The 22,708-nt window shown below is 40.5% G+C and overlaps 1 protein-coding gene across 9 annotated transcripts in view; it reads right to left on the bottom strand.

Annotated features, from left to right (window-relative positions):
- Window positions 1–22,708, bottom strand: part of kcc (solute carrier family 12 member kcc) — a 412,357-nt gene that overhangs the window by 142,609 nt on the left and 247,040 nt on the right. For 2 of the 9 annotated variants that reach the window (XR_015535047.1, XM_087348452.1), the window contains exon 1: window positions 3,517–4,085. The exons of 3 other annotated variants lie outside the window; for them this stretch is intronic. Coding sequence is in view for 5 of the 6 variants with exons in the window: in XM_087348452.1 (XP_087204578.1) it covers window positions 3,517–3,739 (223 nt within the window). In the remaining variant the exon portion in view is untranslated. Of the gene's footprint in view, window positions 1–3,516; window positions 4,086–14,131; window positions 15,230–22,708 lie in introns of those variants that run through there. 4 more of the 9 variants (XM_087348458.1, XM_087348459.1, XM_087348457.1 and 1 more) reach the window with 4 other exon arrangements.

Raw genomic sequence — 22,708 nt, 5'->3', positions numbered from 1 at the left:
CACGAATTCTGAACTTGTCATATGAGGGCAGCTAGACGGACCGACAGTCATTTAGAACCTAACAGGCGCGTTTTTAAAGACTTCTCATTTCGAATGAACCTATAACGAACATCGGCATGTTAATAATTTAATTTTAAGACGTTTCGAAAAGAGCTCCAAGACCCTGGATCGGCGCCGGTCTCGACGCAAACTCAGAAGTTTCTTGGATGAATTTCTGAGAACGTTCGTTGCTGTCAGAGGAAACTTCTGTCTTTAACGAAGTAACTTAGTTGCACTAACTATACGGTGTTGGATATTCCGTGATATTCGCTCAGCTATTCAGTACATACTATGCATTATACGAAACCCAAATATAATTGCAGAGGCAATACGACTGAAACTGGTAACTACCCTGAGTCAGTTACCCCCACACACTATTAATCTAAAACCATTTTTAATATTATCCTGAAATATACGCATAGTCATCCGAATTCATATGTTTCGTACTAAAACTTTGAATAGATTTCTGAGATTTGTATTTTCTTGTTATTATTTTTTAACCCTTTGTGGTACATTTTAAATACCACTAAGCAGTTTTGATTTTCTTTCCAACTTGCATAAAACGGAAGTTACTTTGCTAAATATGGTGAAAATATGTTCTGAGAGGATCACAGTTCCTCTTGTTTGAATACTGACCGTCTGAAATATTTTTCACGGACTGTACCACTGTCGCTAGTGAGATGTGTAATAAGTGGTGCCTTTATGCTTCCTGTCGTTTGGTAGAGAATAAAACAAGTACAAGTCGGTAGATATGATTTTGGCAACGTTTAAACATCTCTTATTGCATGCAGATATACGATGTATAAGCATTGGATTTCATATTCTCAGACCTGTGTTTCCTTTCGTCCTGATTGTTTTCGAAATGTCAAGACCAAATTCAACACCAGGAAAGTGAAACAGAATTCAAACTGTAAACGATACACACAAAGAATGCTTCATAAGAAGACGAAATAATATGCACATGTCAGTGGTGGATTGCTCTATGCGCCAAGAATAATTAAAAAAATATAATTTTCAATTAGGAAGATGGGATATTTGTTTTATAACTTTATCAGATACAATATACATCTATTCTAAGTAAATATGACAGCTACACTCACGATGATATTACGTCTCTATATGATGTATGGCAAAACACTTGGTGTGGAATCCTGGCTTACTTCGACACGTGTCAGAATAAAACGAGTTGTCTCTCCTGCCTCCTTTAACTATTATAAGGGTCACAAAGTCTTACCAGGAAAACTAGGATAGAACTAGTACAAAGAAGAAGGCTTGAATGATATGCTGACACTGTTTGCCAGCCTCAGTTTGAGTCCAGATTACGTAAATGTTAGTAGAACACGTGGCGGACTCAGTCCGACATCGGACCGGAACTCGGATATTTAAATGTCGGACTCAGTCCGACATCGGACCGGAACTCGGATATTTAAATGTCGGACTCAGTCCGACAGAGGTCGCAAAGGGTTAAAGCGATGGTTTAAAGTGTTATTTATCCACTCACAATAAATAATGTGCATTATGTAAGTTTTTTGAAGCGCTGACAAGTTTTTCCAAAATGTATTTGCAATGAGCTACACAAATCCCCGTAGAAGGGCGACTAAACTGACAAAGTTAAGCCTGTCAGGCCCTAATCAGACAAGGGTGTCCAAAAGAAAATTCAGAAAAGTTCAATTTGGAAAAGTAACAGAATTTTCAACAAATCTTTGTCAGCAAACACCGCAGTTACCATCTTTGGAGTCAATGTGGTTGGGTGAGTTCTGGATTCCTTACTTAGGACAGGCAATCGGTGGAGACGAGATGGATTTTTATAGTGCCACCCTGAGGATGGCAACTGCAATGTCAGCCAAAACGTTGGATACATTCGACGTGGCTTACACTCAAAAGCCGAAGTTATTCGACAGTGCTCTGTATTTCATAACAAAATATACCGACACTAGGTACAGTTTTTACCTCAAGAAAAGAACTAAGGAAGTATTTTAACAACCATGTATCAGTTTATGAAGTTTATTAGTATGGAAACGTAGGATTTTGTATTGTAATTTGTTGCGGCAATGAATTTTTAACGGAATGTCAGTAGACTTTTTTTAAATGTATATTAAACTTCTTGAAGTTACACAAAATATTTTATGTGAATATGGCATTAAAATGTCTTGTGCTGAATCTACTGAGAGCCATGAGAATGTCAATTTTCGCGACACTTGTCATCTGCGGGCATAATTAACGGCGGAATTAAAATATTTATCTATTATCATCAGATTAATTTGCGTGGTTTGTACTTTGAACCGATACGTGCATAATTTAATTTCACTGAGTAGGATTTGAGGTTTTCACGGTGGCTAGGCCGAAGACGGCTGTCTCCTGGGTTGTGGCGTCGCGTAGTCTGATAGTAGACGTTTACCGACGATTCAGAGGTCCATCATCAGGACGATGACTGATGATGGAGGCAGCAAGGACCACTAAAATGCCGGTAAGCGTCTGCGGCGAGTGCATACATTAAGAGAAATTAACATCATTTATAAATTAACGAAAAACGTCTGGGGGCATGTGGTTAATGGATTCAAATGCTTTGACCTATAATACTCCCGGTAAATTACATTCAGCTGCTTACCTTACCAATATTTCAAGCACAAACAGACTTGCAGTTATTTAATGTGAGTAGTTATTAATTTTGGAAATGCTAGCCCACGAATCTGTTACCTGCAGATATCATCATCATCCGGCGTTAAAAATAAAGAAGCATTACATCTCTGAAACCGAGATAGGTTAATACTCATGCAAATTAAATAATCCTCATGTATATGTGAAGTTGTAATTATGGAATTAAAGTTTAGGCACATACAAAATATGACTGCCACTGCAGGAGATTTTAATCTGCAAAATACAACACCTTTTTGTAAGATATATTTAAGTTCACACATGTTGAACAACTTTTTATACAAGAGAAATTAATTTTTAATTTAATAAGAAATAAAATCTTCGAACCACGAATGTTTTCATAAACTTGAGGGGTAAACTGAAACACGAATTACCGTTCTGCACTGTCATTTTGCCACACTAATACTGTCATAAGTACACGATATTTATTTCAATAATGTTGTAATTTCTGTAATGGAATATTGGCCCTAAAACATGCTCTTTGGTTACTTTTATTTATATGTTCGTTAAAATATCGCGCAATTTACTTAAATATGTATATATAAATTCGCTCAATTAACCATAAAACGAGTAAAAATTCCTAGACGCGTTCTTAGGCAAATATTTAATTGCGTGTTACGAAAGCATCATCAACATACGGTTAAAATAATTTATAGCCTGAACGTCGCTCACGACCAGCTACTGGAACACACAATTCTACACTTTACGACAACAAAGAATTCATGATTTTCGCTAACGCGCCCTGACGCCCTCTAATAAGCACATTTCTGAACCTGTAACAACCGACGTCCGCTTTGCGGTAACTCTTTTCTGTTCGCTTACCTTTCTCAGGAACACCGCCTGGGGAGCAGTTGCCGTCCGGTACGCCCCCTTTATTTGCCGCTGTTTGGGGTGCGTCGCCCCCACCAGCGGTGCTACTGTGTTTGGAAGCAGGACTACTCCCGGCGGGGGGAGAAACCGTCCCAACCTCTTCAGCAACTTTCTCGGTGACGAATCTTGTAGCATCCGCCGTTGCCACTGGCTCTGGTGCGCTGTTAGTCGACATCACGAATTTGCGATTATTAAAATAACCGAGCTATTAAGACCAAAAGGTAAGAAGAGCAGAGATAACCGGGGTTTAGATTAAGAACTTCAAACCCCACTAAAGAATTTCACTTGTTTTTTAGGCGAATTAAGATATTTTGACGTTTTATAAGTTCAATTATTTTAACAATAAATTATTTTCTTGGATTATGTATCACGTATGCAATAGACAATTATCTTTTTATAACTTCAGAATTTTATTTTTTAACTCTTATATTTTGTGTCAGGTTTTAGATGAATTTCGGTCGGGTCGGAGTGCGCAGACACGTACCCGCTAGAGCCCTCATATGCGGACTGACACAGCTAGACGCGTAACTCCACCACCCGCCGCAAGAGATCAACACTGTCGCTCTCTCCTCTGGAACCCCGCCACACCCTTCTTGCACACATTTATCCACCGCACAATGCAGCATCCCTGTTCCTGCGACTCGCTCCGGTATCAAATCTTTCAAGTCCGACCAACTAAAAACAAGTCTGCTGCTTTGTTACTCTGTCAACGCACTGCCCTTTAAACTTCAGCCCATGTAACAAAACAGTGACATTATTTCGATTCAAACACGTGTTCTATTAACATCTACCCTAGTTTTTTAAGTTTGGAATCTGAAAAATTGTCTCTCTGGAGTTCTTCGCAAACTTTCGATGAAGCTGCAAGAAACATTGTTAGTAATCTACATCTGTCGTATGAGGCAGGCACATGATGGTCAGATGGGGCGGCCGGTTACCACAGCCTCACGGTGGCAAACCCTAGTGCGTTACAGCGAAGAGGCACAGATGCACAAGGATTTGCCTCGCAACGAGCGAGTGGCCGGCGACGTCCCCCCAAATTCTGAGTACGAAAGAAACCGCTTCTTAGCCGTCCTCTGCATTGAATAGCGTCTTAAATGGAAAATGCCGAGACCCTCCGACTCTCAGGAATTTATCATCAGAAACAAACTCAGTGGAATGAATTTCAGTGTTTAAATAAATAATACACCTGCGTTTTACTTACATTTACAATTTATCTCACGACGGGTCAAAGGGTCAGATTACTTAGCGTCAACTGACGAGTGGTCAACGAACTCTAAATTGAAACCCATGTGAAAAAAATTGATAAAGGGCATTATATCGACATTTGAAGGTTCTGAGGAAAACCACTAACAATTTCGATCAGGAAGGCCGTTCTCAGACATGAGATTTTAATCCATGATGTCTCGAATACGAAACAGAAATTATAATCGTTCGACCGCGATGTTTGTTTTAAAATCAGTGAATCCGTTACTCGTGAGGCAGCGCGCATCATTAATGATGCTAAAATAAACTTGCAACATCGTTAAAATTTACGTATCAACCAATATACATACGGCTTGGAAATGTGAAGTCCGAATAGAGAAAGTAAATGTTGATATGCGACCAGGAAGGCTTTGTAAAAAAATTGTCAACGCGACGTATTAATCACATTTTATTTTAAAGGAGCGAGAGGACAACGTTGTTCGCTGTGGTGCCTGTGTCTATATAAAAAACAACAACTGCCCTTTCGAAACTTATTAGTAACAATGCGACGTTAAAACTTTAACTACATTAATACTGTAGACAGCATCACGGTGGGTCTAGCAGTTATAACGCTGGCCTTGTAATCCTGGGGTCTCGGGTTCGATTCCCGGCGGTGCCCGAATTTATAACTTGTGTTGGGCAAGGCCGTGGTCTAGGCAACACGGAGTTTTCCTCCGGGGGCTTCCCCGGTTTCTCCGTGGCATCCCATTCACACACAGAAGAAGGCAATGGCAAACCACTTCTGGATCATCTGCCAAGAACGTATATGAACAGGTCCCAGTCCGAGAAAAGGATGGAAGGATCCTGTTCATATGGACCTGTCGTCAGACAGAACACTAAATAATAATAAGATGAGATGGTCTAGCGGTTAGAACGCTGGCCTTGTAATCCTGGGGTCTCGGGTTCGATTCTCGGCGGTGCCCGAATTTATAACTTGTGTTGGGCAAGGCCGTGGTCTAGGCAACACGGAGTTTTCCTCCGTGGCATCCCAACAATTACTCCATTCACACACAGAAGAAGGCAATGGCAAACCACTTCTGGATCATCTGCCAAGAACGTATATGAACAGGTCCCAGTCCGAGAAAAGGAAGGAAGGATCCTGTTCATATGGACCTGTCGTCAGACAGAACACTAAATAAATAAATAATAATGTAGACATACTGTAATCTGCCTCTCTTATGTAAGTACACACTGGAACTACATTTAATTTTATATGACATATAAGGAATCAATTTAAACTGGAAACAGTTTGATAAACCCGCTTTAACATTAATCAATCCTACAGTTCTGGTCTGTAATAAAAATGGAAGGACAGGAATTGCCGGCAATTATGTTCGTGTCTTGCCACGAGGCCACAGCGAAAAATCATAATGTACAAGTAGCGAACAAGTCTTTTGAAAACGTGGACAAAGTTAAAGTGGCCTGGAATGACGTTAACAAACCAGAATTGCGTTCCTGAGGGAATAAAGTGCAGATTTAATTCGAGGAGTACTACACCCTTTTGTCTCCCCGTCTGCTAAACCAATATACAAAAGATTAACATTTACAGAACTGTAGTTTTACACAAGAGCGAAGCCCGGCCTTTTACATACAGGCGAAAAATGAAACTGAGGGTGCCTGGAAACGGGGTACTTCGGAGAAATGGGAATGGGTGGGGCATATGACGCGTGGCGGCCTCAACAAAAGTGCAGACATTTTGGTTGAGGAGCCTGAAGAGAAGACACAGCTCGGAAGACGCGGAGGTTTGGATTAATCCGGGACGGAATGGTGGGGTATTTTATACACGAAAATGAAACTTTGCATTCCATGAAAGACAGCGAATTCATTGACTATCTTGGCGAACTATCCGTTTATCAAGAAGGACTCTGCTTCATTAAGACATTTACGGCAAAATTATTTTAGGTAAAATTGTACATTTAAATTTACTCTTTGTTTTATGGGATACAAAGTTTTATTATCGAGTTCACCCAGTCCACAAGACCTCGCCACTAGACCATATCCTGAGCCAGATTAATCCAGTACACACGCTCACCCATTTATGAGCAAGAACAGCACATGTCACTGTCAAGTGCCTTTCTTGTAAGAAATGTGTACTTGGTTCTGGCATTAGACAAAGTGCACTAAGAAGATAACATTATTCGAGATGCTGAAACGGATGTGGAAAACAGAGACAAAATCAGGAAAAACAATGCCAATGTCTTAAAATCTGTCATTAACCCGCATCAGAAACAAAGCTGTTTTATTGGCTCGCCAGCTTCGGTACTACAACTTTGAACCACAAAAACCTGTAAATTATAATGTAACAACGTATGTTTATAACGAGAGTGTCGCAAAGGGGCAGAACGTAGGAACACCTTTTGAGTTATAATTTCTGAGATGATAATGTTGCGTCATATTGTGATGATTATAATTGTTTAATTTTAACCGTCTAATCACAATAAAATATTTTATTAAATATTAAAATATTATTACTACAATTAACATTCAATATTTAAAATATTTAAAATATATTAAAATGATGCTCCTTCTATCGAAATGTTCGATTTACAATTAGAGCATCATCTTTTTCACGACATGTTTCGGTTTTCAATGAACCATGAAAAAGATGATGCTCTAATTGTAAATCGAACATTTCGATAGAAGGAGCATCATTTTAATATATTTTAAATATTTTAAATATTGAATGTTAATTGTAGTAATAATATTTTAATATTTAATAAAATATTTTAATGTGATTAGACGTTTAAAATTAAACAATTATAATTTCTGAAAAATACGCAGAGTCACGAAGTTTATGACTTTTTAGTGATGACTGTCCAAGGAAAAAGAAAGCAAAAATTGTACTGTGATTTACTTTCTTTATCAGCTGGCTTACATTATGAATATTTCCGACAGTATTATTTACAGTTTCCCCATCAGACGTCATTCATACCTTCCAGACAATCTGGACTTTTTTGTTATTAAAATGCAGATAAAGTCTGTAAATGTATAAACTCCAGAAGAATGAGATTTCATAATAGGAAACTCGTGAAGATCCATCACCCTCATTTTTTTTCAGTCTGTGCAGCTGAGATCTTTGATAAAATAAATGGAAAATCAGATAGATTTCATATCAGAAGTTTTATGACGAAGATAAAATCACTGACTGTTAAGATGGTTAATTTGTAACACAGTTCTTGTGTTGTTGTATTTCTACGTTGCCTTTAATAACATTTGCTTCCTTTCATATTCTCTTCAATATTAATATTATTATTTACTCTTGTATTGTTTAATGTTGTTCACATATTATTTTGATACATATGAAAACTGATTTTCATATAATCTGTAATATTAAATCAATGAAAACAGTAAAAGTTCTTGAAAAAATCGTAAAATTGTCAGAAATAAATACATTCTTAATGATCAGAACATTAATACGAAAAGCTCTTTCGGTATTGGGTATGAGACAGTTACTGGCAATCGTGAAAAAGAATATTATAAGACATGTAAGACGCTCACTCTACAGAAAAATCACTTCTTGTGACAAGTGATGTTTCTTAAATCAACACCTCAAGTTCGAACATCTGTCAAATATCCCCCTGTGTGCTGTAAAATTTTACTTTGGTATTCACAACTGAAACAAACTCCAGTGTTTCATTTAATCTTATGTATGAACTGCATGAAAGAGACTCCTTCGTAAGCTACTAGTCGCTCAGCTAGTCACAAAAGTCCCCAACCATATGGAACATGAACATGCTGACAAGAGAATTCCATCAGACGCTATCCTGAACCCACTTTGAACCTCCACACGACGCCTTTAGCATCCGAACAAGTACTATAAAGCAAAACAAACTGATAACTAAATTACAAAATCAAATGAATTAACATATTTTCATGCATGAAGAATACAGAAAAAAACAGTTTCAATGGACACCAAAATTGTGACACAAAGAGATGAAGAAGTCTAAGGCATGTTGTACGTAAACAACACAAACAGAGTCACGTTCTGGCCTTCTCTTGGCAGTACGGCTCCGAGGGCTTCATCTCCAGTGCATCCGCACGCGAATTCATAACACATGGCTTCGCACTAGCTGGGTTTGGACACCCCTGCATTTCCATCGTCATGGGTTACGCCACCCCCGGATTTTCCTCTTGGAGCTAGGCCACTCAGTGGGTTGTGCCACATCCGGGGTCCATTAAATTATGGGGAAACCCCCGGACCTTTTTCCAGAGGCTGTTTGAAACCCACGGAACTTTACCACCCAGATCTCTTTCCCAGTACGCATTATCGCATTAACCAGCATGAATTCTCACTGGGGGCAAACCCAATGCCCTCTGTTCTTGGGGCTTAGCGCCTCAGACTTCTTCTCCCGTTTCTTGCCTTCTAGGTCATAAAAAATTCACAGTCCACACTTCACTGAGCTTAGAAAACACTGGACCTCCATAATGAATCCCTACCGAGGGCTTGGCAAACCGAGGGGCTGGGTTATCTATGGTGCTAGGATCCCATGGAAAAAACCCAGAAATTTAATTAAATTCAGTATGATTGTTACTCCGAGCCGGGATAGCTCAGTCAGTATAGTAACTAGCTACGGGCTGGACGACCGGGGTTCGATCCCCGACGGGGGCAGAGGATTTTTCCTCTAGCCTCTGCGTCCAGACCGGCTCTGGGGCCCACCCATCCTCCTCTACAATGGGTACCGGGGTCCTTTCCCGGGGGTAAAGCCGGCCGGGGCGTGATGCTGACCACTCACCCCCATCTAGTGCCGAGGTCAAGGAAGAGAGGAGCTATACCTCCACTCACCCCAAACGCCTACATGGCGTGTAGTGGGACAAACTTTACTTTACTTTATGATTGTTACTCCATTGAAGGCCGAACTAAACTAGCGCTTCTGAGTTTTTCACAATCAGTAGTACCAACGTGAGAGAAACTGAAAGTCGTGAGGTTTACTCCATCCATCGTAATCCTCCACACATGCGCACTGATGTAATCACACTGTCGCATTACACTCACCTATAATACCATTGCTGTATTTGTAGACAATACTACATTCGCTCTCACCTTGATGCACTAATCGTCATTGACGTCCGTCTGTACATATACAATAATTCGAGAATGGGTGGACGGATTTTTATGAAATTCGATATAGACGTTATGCCATTGGTGCGTACTCTAACAGCGTATATTTTAATTCCCCTCAGATGTCAATACCAACGTAACGGATTGCTAAATACGTGAGATGGAAGAATTATCATGTCACCTTTCTTTATGACACCAACGCCCTCAGTGCCGTGTGCGTATGAAATGTGGCATACGAAGCACATTTGAATATTTGAGTACAAATTATGCGCGATTAATTATTTTCTGTCTGTACAAAGTGAAGCTTTCGCGGCGACCGAAGTTGACGAAAGACTCTCGGGCTGAATGGTGAATGAACCATTTCTTCCACCAACGTTTCGAGAGCCATCTCTGCTCTCATCCTCAGGGCAGTTCCGAAACGAAACGTAATGTACGGGAATTACCCTAATGGGAAGCATTCTACTATTACCTCAATTAAATGTGGCCAACTTAAGATGGTCAGGAAGGAATGAAACTGAATGATCAAGTTGTGAGCTGCGCTGATGGTATTAATTCACTGGGCAAAATTACCCAGAGGAGTAATATAGAAATTTTATTGGCTGCTAGGAAGGAAGGCTGTCATCTGGGTTCCAGCGTCGTGTCGTCTGGTAAGCGTTCACCGTTTCAGAGGTCCTTGGTGCCTCCACCATCAAATTCTACCAGACTACACGACGCAACAACCCAGAAGACAGTCGACTTCGGACTCACCGACGTGAAAACCTCAAATCCTGCCAGTAAGGATGTTGGTCTACTAAGAGAGGAAGACTAAATGTAGGTCCTTAACATACGAGGAGCTGATGAGGCGAAATTAAAATATTTTGGAAGACGGTCACGAATGGAAATTGCTTCTTTCTCAAAATAATTTCCGGAAGGTTTCTTGCCGTTGAATTCGGAATCTTTCATTATAAAGCATTCTATATAAGAACGTAGGAGTTTTCCTCCGTGGGCTTCCCCGGTTTCTTCGTGTCATTCAAACAATTACTCCATTCACACACAGAAGAAGGCAATGGCAAACCACTTTTGGATCATCTGCCAAGAACGTATATGAACAGGTCCCAGTCCGAGAAAAGGATGGAAGGATCCTGTTCATATGGACCTGTCGTCAGACAGAACACTAAATAAATAAATAAATAAGAACGTAACGATATAAAAAGAAATAAATAAAAAATAAGACGTTTGTGCGGTAAGTTTCCTCCCATATTAATGTTTCCAAACGACTGTTCAAGGTAATTTAGGCACTACGTAATCACCGTGTACACAAATGAGATTATGTTCGTGGTTTGTCTATAATTCTTTAACTAGTTGGTTCTAAAATCGAAGACAAAAGGGACAAATTAGAACACGGCGAATGAAGCACTTCACTGCAGACGACAGACGTGCTTTAGTAGTGAATATGGCTCAACATGACAAGCGCCAGTCGCGTCCCTGAAGTAGCCAAGTCGAATCAGCACGATCGATAGCAAGTAGGTCACGTTGCCTCACATGGCGTTCAGCTCTTGCTGAACTTTATTTTGGGCTGGGGCCGATCACTGGAGCCCTTCTACCACCGGATACCAACTTAACCTTGAAGAGGCCCTTCCGGTCCGCGGAGGACGGGAGAGAGAATGAACGCGTCGTCCAGGTTGAGGACTTTGACGCGAGAGCCAAATGGGAGTGCCGCCTACGTAAATAAAACAGACGCCTTACGGCGTCTTCTGTTGCAGCTGATGGGTCGCGACCCGTTCACGAATTCTGTCGTTTTATGTCATTTTATTTACCTCTAAATTTTCTGGAGAGTTTTATATCCACACTGTAGATATTAAGCGCAGGGTCCTTACATTATTTCTTAGCTTAGTGACGCTTAATCATATTTTGTGAACAAAACACTGAACATATACATAACAAAATAAATTATATATGTAATGTGTGTACAATGGAACAAAACTGAAGACCTGAGTTTTTCTAAGTCCGAAACAGAAACGTACAAAGGGTACAGCTGGCCTCAAAACTCCAAAGAGACGCAATATCTTTGTATTTGTGTCAATGTTGATTTTCTTCCTGCCTTCCATTAATTATATTTACTTACAGGAAAGACAGAAATACGTAGGCAAACACCACTCTGAACCTGAAAATCTATATTCGCTGTTGGACGAGTCGGCAGAGTAGAACGCTGCGTTAACGTTCATGGGAATTTAAATTTGCGGGTTGGAGTCATAATCTCGGTAAATGTTTCTTTCAATTAATATGTTGTATTAACACAAACGCACATTTAAACTGCGTAGTTTTATGTTATTCAACTACACGCTAAGAAATTTCCACCCCAAGACAACTGGCATGACAAGCATTGCCCAGTGACGTTCGTTAACGAACAAAAGTGGTCCTCAGTATTAAAATCCACATTAATAATCGGCGCTACGATTTCGAAGTTCCATGTTCGAATCTGACTGAAGACAAACAATTTCATCTGCCGAAATCGCGTACTTAAAACAGCGCTTTTACCTTTTAAATTAGGCAATTTACATAAAAAATTCAAAATTTGGTATCTTAATCAGATTCCCAGAATACCTGGGTCCACGCTGAAAAGAATAAAATCCGTGTCTGAAGCTCAGGTTTTCTGGACACATTGAAGACGCAGAACCTTGCGGTAAGAGCGACTTAAGTGGCTAACATAATAATTCATATTTTATATGAGTCACTGGTGCGCTTTAAGAAACAGAAACGCTTCTACACTGAAAGATTTTGGACATAAAATTGTCTACAGTCAGATAAGAGCACGTGAAATCAGAGTGTGGATGAACGACAAATCAAGGAAATATTAAATAAAAATCGCTTCCCTCACACTTTTATCCTCACAAATTCAGTACAAATAATACACTGTAAATGTGAATGATAGTAATAATTGTTTTTTATCGGTATCAAAAGTTACTAAATTGAATGCTTTATACACAATCAATAATTGGACATTTGTTTTGAATATCACAGTCTGCGTATTAAACTATCCATTTGCTCTCTCTGTGATTTTAACGTGGAAATTCTGAAACATGCAGTGCAGTAATACACGACATCAAAGTTTACCAATCACATGCGTTAAAATGCGTATGCTGACGTGTAACAGTGAAATATGAAAATAAAGGAAATGTACTCATAGCGTAATAATTCATGCTCGTTACCCAAAAATTAACTTTCGATGTGTGAGTTGAAAGAAATGGTATATTTTCCAATGGTGAAATTTTCCAGGTACGGATATCCTGAGAGCAAAAACGTAGAAGTTCCTCATGCAAAGTGCTCGTTACTGATATCCAATATTAAGGATCTTAACGTGTTAACACGTTTTAAAAAAAATTCCCAGTGTCAGTTTCGTAAAAATCCGTTCGGGGGTTACGGAGTTGTATGCGTACTCACGGACAGTGACACAGACAGACAGACATGGTGATACCATGAGGCGGATTTTGACGACTCTCAGTTCTGAACGTGCCTAACACCCATAATACACTCATACGAAGGTTTCTCTTTATTTGAAAAATGTTCTTCATTCCATGTCTGACGACGCGTGCAGCCAAATATCCAGAACAATTGAGTAGTGCTGAGCGAAGGAGTTCTCACTGTGCCCAAATTATGAACCACGCACGTTTCGCGCCTCATAAAGTTACCAGTTAAATGTTTAAAATCAGAATTAAACGAATGTAGAATCGAGGAAATCACTCACCGGAACCCCCCCCCCCCCCCACGAGTTTTAATGTTAACTTATCAGTCAGAATACGGTGGGTTCTCTCATGGCATGTTAATGGAGTTAATTCGGCTAACACTTTCGAACCTAATGTTGCGGTCGAATGTTTATCATTCCTGCTTCGTATTCGGGAGGTCCCGGGTTCAAATCTCGGTCCTGAGACCGGCTATTATGACTGGGGTCCTTCGTGGTTTTCCTCAGTCCTTCCAGGCAAATTCCGGGCCGTCCCTTAACTTAGGCCAAGACCGCTTTCTTCCACATACTTTCCAATTCACTGTCACCCTCTCATTAGAAGCCATACAGTCTGAGCTACAAATAAAACAATTTCGATAAAAATTTCAATTTTTCAGCCTTACTCTTCACTGCATAAGAGTTTTCGAACCAGAAAAATACAGTACATAAGATATATTCTAAGTAAATACACGTTTATTTGTGTGTGTCTTGCAAGCCATTAAATCACACAAGAGTCAAAGGAGAAAGTACGAAAAGAAAGTATGCATTAGGCTTCGTCTTTCACTCACCCTTAATAGAAGCATCGATCCTCTTCTTAGACAGAGGCGGTGTCATTGTTTGTGCTGGGAGTCTATATTCCAAGGAGTCAGTAACTTTCACTTTGTTTCAGTCAGCTCAAACAAAAGTTTTATAATGGTTATATCACATTTAATTACTGTCTAACACTACTGCTGTTTCATAGAGTTTCAAAACAACGAATTACTTATTTCACCTGAAATACGCTAAATATTTCAAGACGAAGATTAAACCGTAATTAATTTAAGAATACGAACAAAATAAAAGTCTATAAATGTATTGGTTTTTATCTAAGATGTCACTTCAAAACATTAAAACACGTTCAGCCAAGCACCGGGTCAGAGGTCGTAATAAAGTGTAGGCTGCTCAGGTTTCGTAATAAAATTAAGTAACGTCTGGGCACTGCTGTGACGATAATGGGGAAGGAGGAGCCGAAGTGCTTTGAGAGAAACTTGCCTCAGCTCCAAGGGTTGAAACACGAATCCATCATGGAAAACACAGAGATCGAATCTGGACTTCTGTGGCAAAATTTCAGCGCCAGTAAATATCAGCAGATAAAAATAACAACATTTTAACTCGCATCAGACTAATTCGTTTTGTTTATTTGTATTAAGTAGAAATTAAAATTAATTGCATAATTTTAAAATAAATGCATGAAATTCATCACGAAACTCTCAGTATTCTACACCCGTGGGCTGACAAAAATTCTACTTCGAGTCTCAATCGACTTCCAAAACTCACAAATTTGCAAGCGTCACCCAAATTGGCGAACCTCCATCTGACGTCAGAGTGCGCCAAGTTTAGGATCAAACTCAAGAGTAAATGAACGGTGAACACCTCAGTACTGGAAAAGCACGCCAAAAAATGTTAATACATTGAACACACAGAGCGAGCGATATATTTTACACGGAAAACTAATCACTACGCACTTTTCCACTTAAATTACAAATCGAATTTCGTTGTATAAACCCGCATCACACGTAAAATCGTTCACGTGTTGCAATCCGTTGACGAAGCGACCCGAAGCTCTGAATAACCAAGAATGAGTGGCGTAAAACGAACCACTAATGTCAGTGTAGGCTGCACTATACTTAGAAGAAAGCAGACGACGTAATAGCGGATCGAATATTTCTGGAATACCATTGGTCAGTTCGCCTCGAGCCTGGGTCAATAATAACAGACTAGTCCAAAACACGGCACTAATCTGTGACCTATTTGACGTGTAAGACACGCGAAATGTAAGTTAACAAAAGACAAGGAACGTATTTGTTTATGGGCTCACAGACTTTCGGAATCATCTGACCTGATCAGTGACCACGAATGTCATTGCATAAAACCTAATTTTTGGTCAAAAATACATCCTAATGTTTAGGACAGAAAATATAAGTATTGAAGATTCATTTAACTCAGTACATAATGGGCATCTTTAATAGATGTCTGCTAATCGCTATGTTTCTTATGTAAAGAAAACCACTTGTAAGACCTAGTGGTAGATGAGAGGATAATATAAATGTCCGTCTTTTGGGTATCTGGCGGGAAGGCGGGGACTGGATTCACTCGGCTGAAGACAGAATCCATTCGTTGGCACTTATGGATATCGCAATAAACCTTCGAGTTCCGTAAAAATTGAAAAATGTCTTGACTGGCGAAGTGTCTATGAGTTCCAAAAGAGAAACTGAGCTACCAGAAGGCAACTATTGAAAAGCGAGCTATGTGCGTGGAAAACCTAATTACACTACTCTTAATACATTAACATAATTCCATTATGAAAAGGAAAAATCAACCTAAAACGTGTGACAGCACAGAATCACAGATCAGATTCTGTGACGATTTGAACGTCCCAGGAAACTGAGGCTAGTATTTCGGTTATTTCATTCGTCTTTCTTGGATAATTTTTCAGGACTGAGAAAGTCCTTAACTTTTTTGACGTAAATACGTCTATATTTTAGGGTCAGTGTAATTCTACAAAAATGTGTTACGAAAAAGGGAAACTAAAAGGTGTAACTTCATTGTTATGTTATTTAGGAAACTTCATCTCTTTACTCAGCATTGTAATCCTGGGGTCTCGGGTTCGATTCCCGGCGGTGCCCGAATTTATAACTTGTGTTGGGCAAGGCCGTGGTCTAGGCAACACGGAGTTTTCCTCCGGGGGCTTCCCCGGTTTCTCCGTGGCATCCCAACAATTACTCCATTCACACACAGAAGAAGGCAATGGCAAACCACTTCTGGATCATCTGCCAAGAACGTATATGAACAGGTCCCAGTCCGAGAAAAGGATGGAAGGATCCTGTTCATATGGACCTGTCGTCAGACAGAACACTAAATAAATAATAAATAAAATATTACATTACCTTACCTTACATTACATTACATTACTTTACATTACATTCAGCTACCACAGACCCATCTTAAGCGTAACTAATTCAAATTAAATATGCAATGTCTTAATCAAACTTATCTCAATTGTAAAGCATGTATACAGGAAATATTTAGAATAGAGCCAATATATAAACTTCCTTTCCGTATAGACAGCAAGCCTGTTTTTCGACACGATAGAGTCCCCGAAATGAAGTATTCTCTTTTGTTAGTCCTGGTTCCATTAAGCTCAACTATGGAACGAACTCTGCAGGATTTGAGGTTTTAACGGCGGTGAGTATGAAGATGGCTGTCTTCCGGGTTGCTGCGCCGTGTAGTCTAGTAGAAATTTGCCGACGTTTCGGAGGTCCTTGCTGCCTCCATCATCAGGGCGATGGAGAGACAGAGGAATACCTTGAAGCCTCTGAATATAACCGGAAGATTGGTAGAGATTTGAGTCTGGATATCTAGAATTCTAACAGTGTAAAAACTTTCACACGCTTTGTTATTTAGTTTGTATTTGGTCTCTATATTACTTAAAATTTTCATCCCACGATAATTCAAAGTTACAGTGTATGAAGGACGAGATGCGAAGTTCATTCTGATCTGAACTTTGTGCACACAAGCGAGGCGACCGCCGTGATATATTTACCTCAGTAAAAGAATAACGTTGGAAGAGCGAAAGGGCATTTGATGTTTCTGACAAGGGAAAAAGCGGCTGTCAGACATTTATTCCAACCTTTACACCTGCCGTTTTAGGACTCCTGTTTGCATTGTAAAATTACATCCAGCTTTTTAATTACGAAAGTAACCACAAAGTAATCTTCCACCGTGTTTTCGCCTACAGAATGTATTGCCTCCACCCGCATTACGTGCGCACATATTTCTCTTAACTCAGTGCCAACATCGCATCAGAAAGTGTAGCGCCGAGTCCTGGGTTGATTTATGAATAATTAACTAAAAATTACATGGAAAGAAGCGGGTCGTGGCCTGACTGAAAACTATCTCGGCATTTACTGGAACGACTGTGGAAATCCACGATGATACTCAGACAGGGTAGCCGGTCTCCAGGTCGAGATTTGATCTTGGTACCCTCTCTTCCTTGACCTCGGCACTAGATGGGGGTGAGTGGTCAGCATCACGCCCCGGCCGGCTTTACCCCCGGGGAAATTACCCCGGTACCCATTGTAGAGAAGGCTGGGTGGGCCCCATAGCCGGTCTTAGTGTTAGATTTTAATATTATCTTCCCATCTACACGTAAGCACTCAAAGAGCTTTTATTTATTCAGGTTTCCTGACAAAACATTTGTGTGCAGTTCTCTTCTCCCCCTGGTTAATTTGATCATCCTAAAAACTTGGAGGCGATTACAAATGTTGGAGCTCCTTAATGCAGATTTACGCTCAACTTCCTATCAGGGAAGATAAAGGATTCTGAACAGATTCACAGCAAACATACCGCAAATTAGCGTGTTCGTAAATTATTCATGAATTAAATTTTAACTTGCTAGTTTCAGTTCAAAATATTTTAGTTTTTTTTTTACTCATCAACATTAATTTCTTTGCAGGCTTTATTATGTCTTCCTAATTATTGCTTCAATTTGGCTTGTCTAGTAAACTTCTGATCCAGTGATAAATAACACGTGACTGGACTGGCGAATCAAATCACCGTGAATTCAGTACTGGACAGTGTTTGTTGTAATTTTTGCATACAGGCGAATTTATTCCGACTCTGAGACTGAGGATTGCCAACGGTTTCACGTAAAAGCAAGACCATCCACTGTGGGACGAATAATGTGAACCAAATTCCATGACGCATTTTGTCCGGTCTTATCTATCTGACTCTAAACCATGGCGGTGTTTAGTGTCACAAATGCACTCTCCATCTGAAGCCCGTATTTTGTAACTAAATATTTGTCTGGCAGAGAGCAGTACTAACAGCCTGTCAGATTTCAATGTTTGTAACACCGCGTGTGGTTGAATGGGTTTATTAAATGCGGTCAATTTTTACATGACACATTGAAGAATTCAAAAGGATTATTTTTGTAAATCTCTTTTCCTACCTTTCCCCTCTCGTTATTGAACCAACAAATCATTAAAATGCTTTAGAAAGTTGACACCCAATCTGTGGTCCGCGTAACCACAGAATACGCAGATGTGCCTACAGGAACTCTGCTGTCAAGTTCTTGTACTGATCTTTAGCCAATCCCGTAGACAGAAACTTTTGTCTAATTAATATTTTCTTCATTTTGATGTTAAACACTGTGTTTACCGCCATTGTGTTCCATGTTCGCTTTAGAATATACCAGTAATTCGCATGAGAAGTGGAAGAAGGTTGGTTCTGATAAGACACACCAGCTTCTGGTCTATGATGATGATGTTGGTAAAATCATAAATATCATAAAAAATATTAGAAGGTGCTCTAATGAGGCGTTTGTTACGGAGATAAACACAGACAAAACGTGTCTGAGTTGGTCCATACGATCACGTCACACTATACTAAACTGGAGGGAATAAAAATACGTCGACATTCTGATAGTTTATATTTATATTATATTAAGATATCCGTCTTCTGGGTTGTTGCGCTGTGTAGTCTGGTCGATGTTAACCAACGTTTCAGAGGTCATACTGCCTCCGTCATCAGAGTATGAAGATATCCGTCTTCTGGGTTGTTGCGCTGTGTAGTCTGGTCGATGTTAACCAACGTTTCAGAGGTCATACTGCCTCCGTCATCAGAGTATGAAGATTTCTGTCTTCTGGGTTGTTGCGCTGTGTAGTCTGATCGATGTTAACCAACGTTTCAGAGGTCATACTGCCTCCGTCATCAGAGTATGAAGATTTCTGTCTTCTGGGTTGTTGCGCTGTGTAGTCTGATCGATGTTAACCAACGTTTCAGAGGTCATACTGCCTCCGTCATCAGAGTATGAAGATTTCCGTCTTCTGCGTTGTTGCGCTGTGTAGTCTGGTCGATGTTAACCAACGTTTCAGAGGTCATACTGCCTCCGTCATCAGAGTATGAAGATTTCTGTCTTCTGGGTTGTTGCGCTGTGTAGTCTGATCGATGTTAACCAACGTTTCAGAGGTCATACTGCCTCCGTCATCAGAGTATGAAGATTTCCGTCTTCTGGGTTGTTGCGCTGTGTAGTCTGGACGATGTTAACCAACGTTTCAGAGGTCATACTGCCTCCGTCATCAGAGTATGAAGATTTCCGTCTTCTGCGTTGTTGCGCTGTGTAGTCTGGTCGATGTTAACCAACGTTTCAGAGGTCATACTGCCTCCGTCATCAGAGTATGAAGATTTCTGTCTCCTGGGTTGTTGCGCTGTGTAGTCTGATCGATGTTAACCAACGTTTCAGAGGTCATACTGCCTCCGTCATCAGAGTATGAAGATTTCCGTCTTCTGGGTTGTTGCGCTGTGTAGTCTGGACGATGTTAACCAACGTTTCAGAGGTCATACTGCCTCCGTCATCAGAGTATGAAGATTTCCGTCTTCTGGGTTGTTGCGCTGTGTAGTCTGGTCGATGTTAACCAACGTTTCAGAGGTCATACTGCCTCCGTCATCAGAGTATGAAGATTTCCGTCTTCTGGGTTGTTGCGCTGTGTAGTCTGGACGATGTTAACCAACGTTTCAGAGGTCATACTGCCTCCGTCATCAGAGTATGAAGATTTCTGTCTTCTGGGTTGTTGCGCTGTGCAGTCTGATCGATGTTAACCAACGTTTCAGAGGTCATACTGCCTCCGTCATCAGAGTATGAAGATTTCCGTCTTCTGGGTTGTTGCGCTGTGTAGTCTGGTCGATGTTAACCAACGTTTCAGAGGTCATACTGCCTCCGTCATCAGAGTATGAAGATTTCTGTCTTCTGGGTTGTTGCGCTGTGTAGTCTGGACGATGTTAACCAACGTTCCAAAGGTCATACTGCCTCCGTCATCAGAGTATGAAGATTTCCGTCTTCTGGGTTGTTGCGCTGTGTAGTCTGGTCGATGTTAACCAACGTTTCAGAGGTCATACTGCCTCCGTCATCAGAGTATGAAGATTTCCGTCTTCTGGGTTGTTGCGCTGTGTAGTCTGGTCGATGTTAACCAACGTTTCAGGGGTCATACTGCCTCCGTCATCAGAGTATGAAGATTTCTGTCTTCTGGGTTGTTGCGCTGTGTAGTCTGGTCGATGTTAACCAACGTTTCAGAGGTCATACTGCCTCCGTCATCAGAGTATGAAGATTTCTGTCTTCTGGGTTGTTGCGCTGTGCAGTCTGATCGATGTTAACCAACGTTTCAGAGGTCATACTGCCTCCGTCATCAGAGTATGAAGATTTCCGTCTTCTGGGTTGTTGCGCTGTGTAGTCTGGTCGATGTTAACCAACGTTTCAGAGGTCATACTGCCTCCGTCATCAGAGTATGAAGATTTCCGTCTTCTGGGTTGTTGCGCTGTGTAGTCTGGTCGATGTTAACCAACGTTTGAGAGGTTATACTGCCTCCGTCATCAGAGTATGAAGATTTCCGTCTTCTGGGTTGTTGCGCTTTGTAGTCTGGTCGATGTTAACCAACGTTTCAGAGGTCATACTGCCTCCGTCAACAGAGTATGAAGATTTCCGTCTTCTGGGTTGTTGCGCTGTGTAGTCTGGTCGATGTTAACCAACGTTTCAGAGGTCATACTGCCTCCGTCATGACGGAGGCAGTATGACCTCTGAAACGCAATAACCCAGAAGACGGATATCTTCATACTCACCGCTGTGAGAACCTCAAGTCTTATATATTATATTAGTTGCTTATCTGTGTGTATAAATTGTTCTTGTTCATGTTGTGTCTCGAGTAATGTTAAACGTTCGCAACACCTCGCGTTTTTATTCTTTGGTATGAAGAACACTCTTCATAAAGGACTTGTTAGCACTGTGAGCTACCTCCATTAAAATTCGTCAGTTCATTCTAAAGGTCACGGACGGACGGACGGACAGAAGCATACGGGTATTCTGATGACGTGTGACAGTCCTTGCTTATAAAATGAGAAAAGTAGAGTTAAGCTGTCCCACTATACGCCATGTAGGCGCTTGGGGGGAGAGGTGGTATAGTTCCTATTAATTCTTGACCTCGGCACTAGATGGGGGAGAGTTGTCAGCATCACGCCCCGGGCCTCTTTATCCCCGGAAAAGGACGCCCAATTCATTCGAACTGCGGAGTTCTGCTGTTTCACCAGAAGGAAAGTTTGTACCCCTGCGATGGGACGTCTCTTTTACGCTGGTATTCGTTCGTTGACCGACCCCTCGGCTGTCTCTCGTTAATTAAACGCTCACTGTCCAGACTAACAACATTAAATCTATTTATAATTTTGTCAGATTTGACGTTTCGCCGGGATACAATCGACGTCCTACGGCCGCAAAACAGTGAGAACACTGGCACTTCATGGCATTACATCATTAAACCGAATGAACCAAAACAATGGTAGAGCCGGCATAAGCTTATTGGAAATGTGCGACCGAAGAGATCTCTCGACATGTCAGGACTGGATTGAACTGGCTTAGGATACGGACCAATCTGAGGGCTTCTGTGCACACGGTGATGAACTTCAGGGTTCAATTTTAATAATTAGTAGTGGCGTTGGTAACAGCAGACATAATATTGATGATGATGATGATAATATTAATTAATTGAAGCATTGGGATCATTATAAGTACCAGCGCTAATTATTTAATTTCGAAATTATTAACTGGAATTAAGAAGAAACAAAAAGCTGGACAGAAAAACAAGAAAAATTCTATCCATCCGTAGACAGACATCACCCAGCAGAAGAGAGATCGCTCGTATATGTTACCGTAAGAGGAATAACGCAGGTGGAAGGAGATCACAAAGCAGAAATTATTTAATTGGTGGAATACGTAGGAAAAAAGGATGTAAATTTTAACGAAACCTACTCAACACAAAACCAACACTGCTAAAAACAGCTGACAAATTTAAGGAATATTTTCAAAGCGAAACAATTTAAATAAAAAAATATATATAACAGTTCAGAACATGAAAGTAAAATGGGGAAGAAGAAAGAATGAACAGGCAATTTCCACGTAGCTCAGACAAAAATATTTGTTGGGCAAGGAACAGTCCCACCCGCGGCTCAAATTTGGACACGTTAAGGGAGAGACACAAAGTACAATTTTGGCAGCTCAGGATCCGAATATTTAAGCAAAGATTCTGAAAGAAGAAATACACTGGACCACAGGCAAAGTTTAA

This window comes from Zootermopsis nevadensis, unplaced genomic scaffold, assembly GCF_977971745.1.
Source record: "Zootermopsis nevadensis isolate Lab colony 2312 unplaced genomic scaffold, Znev_1.0 Znev_ptg000013l, whole genome shotgun sequence".
NCBI classification, from domain to species: Eukaryota; Metazoa; Arthropoda; class Insecta; order Blattodea; family Termopsidae; genus Zootermopsis; species Zootermopsis nevadensis.
This window is presented reverse-complemented; position numbering and strand designations above follow the sequence as displayed.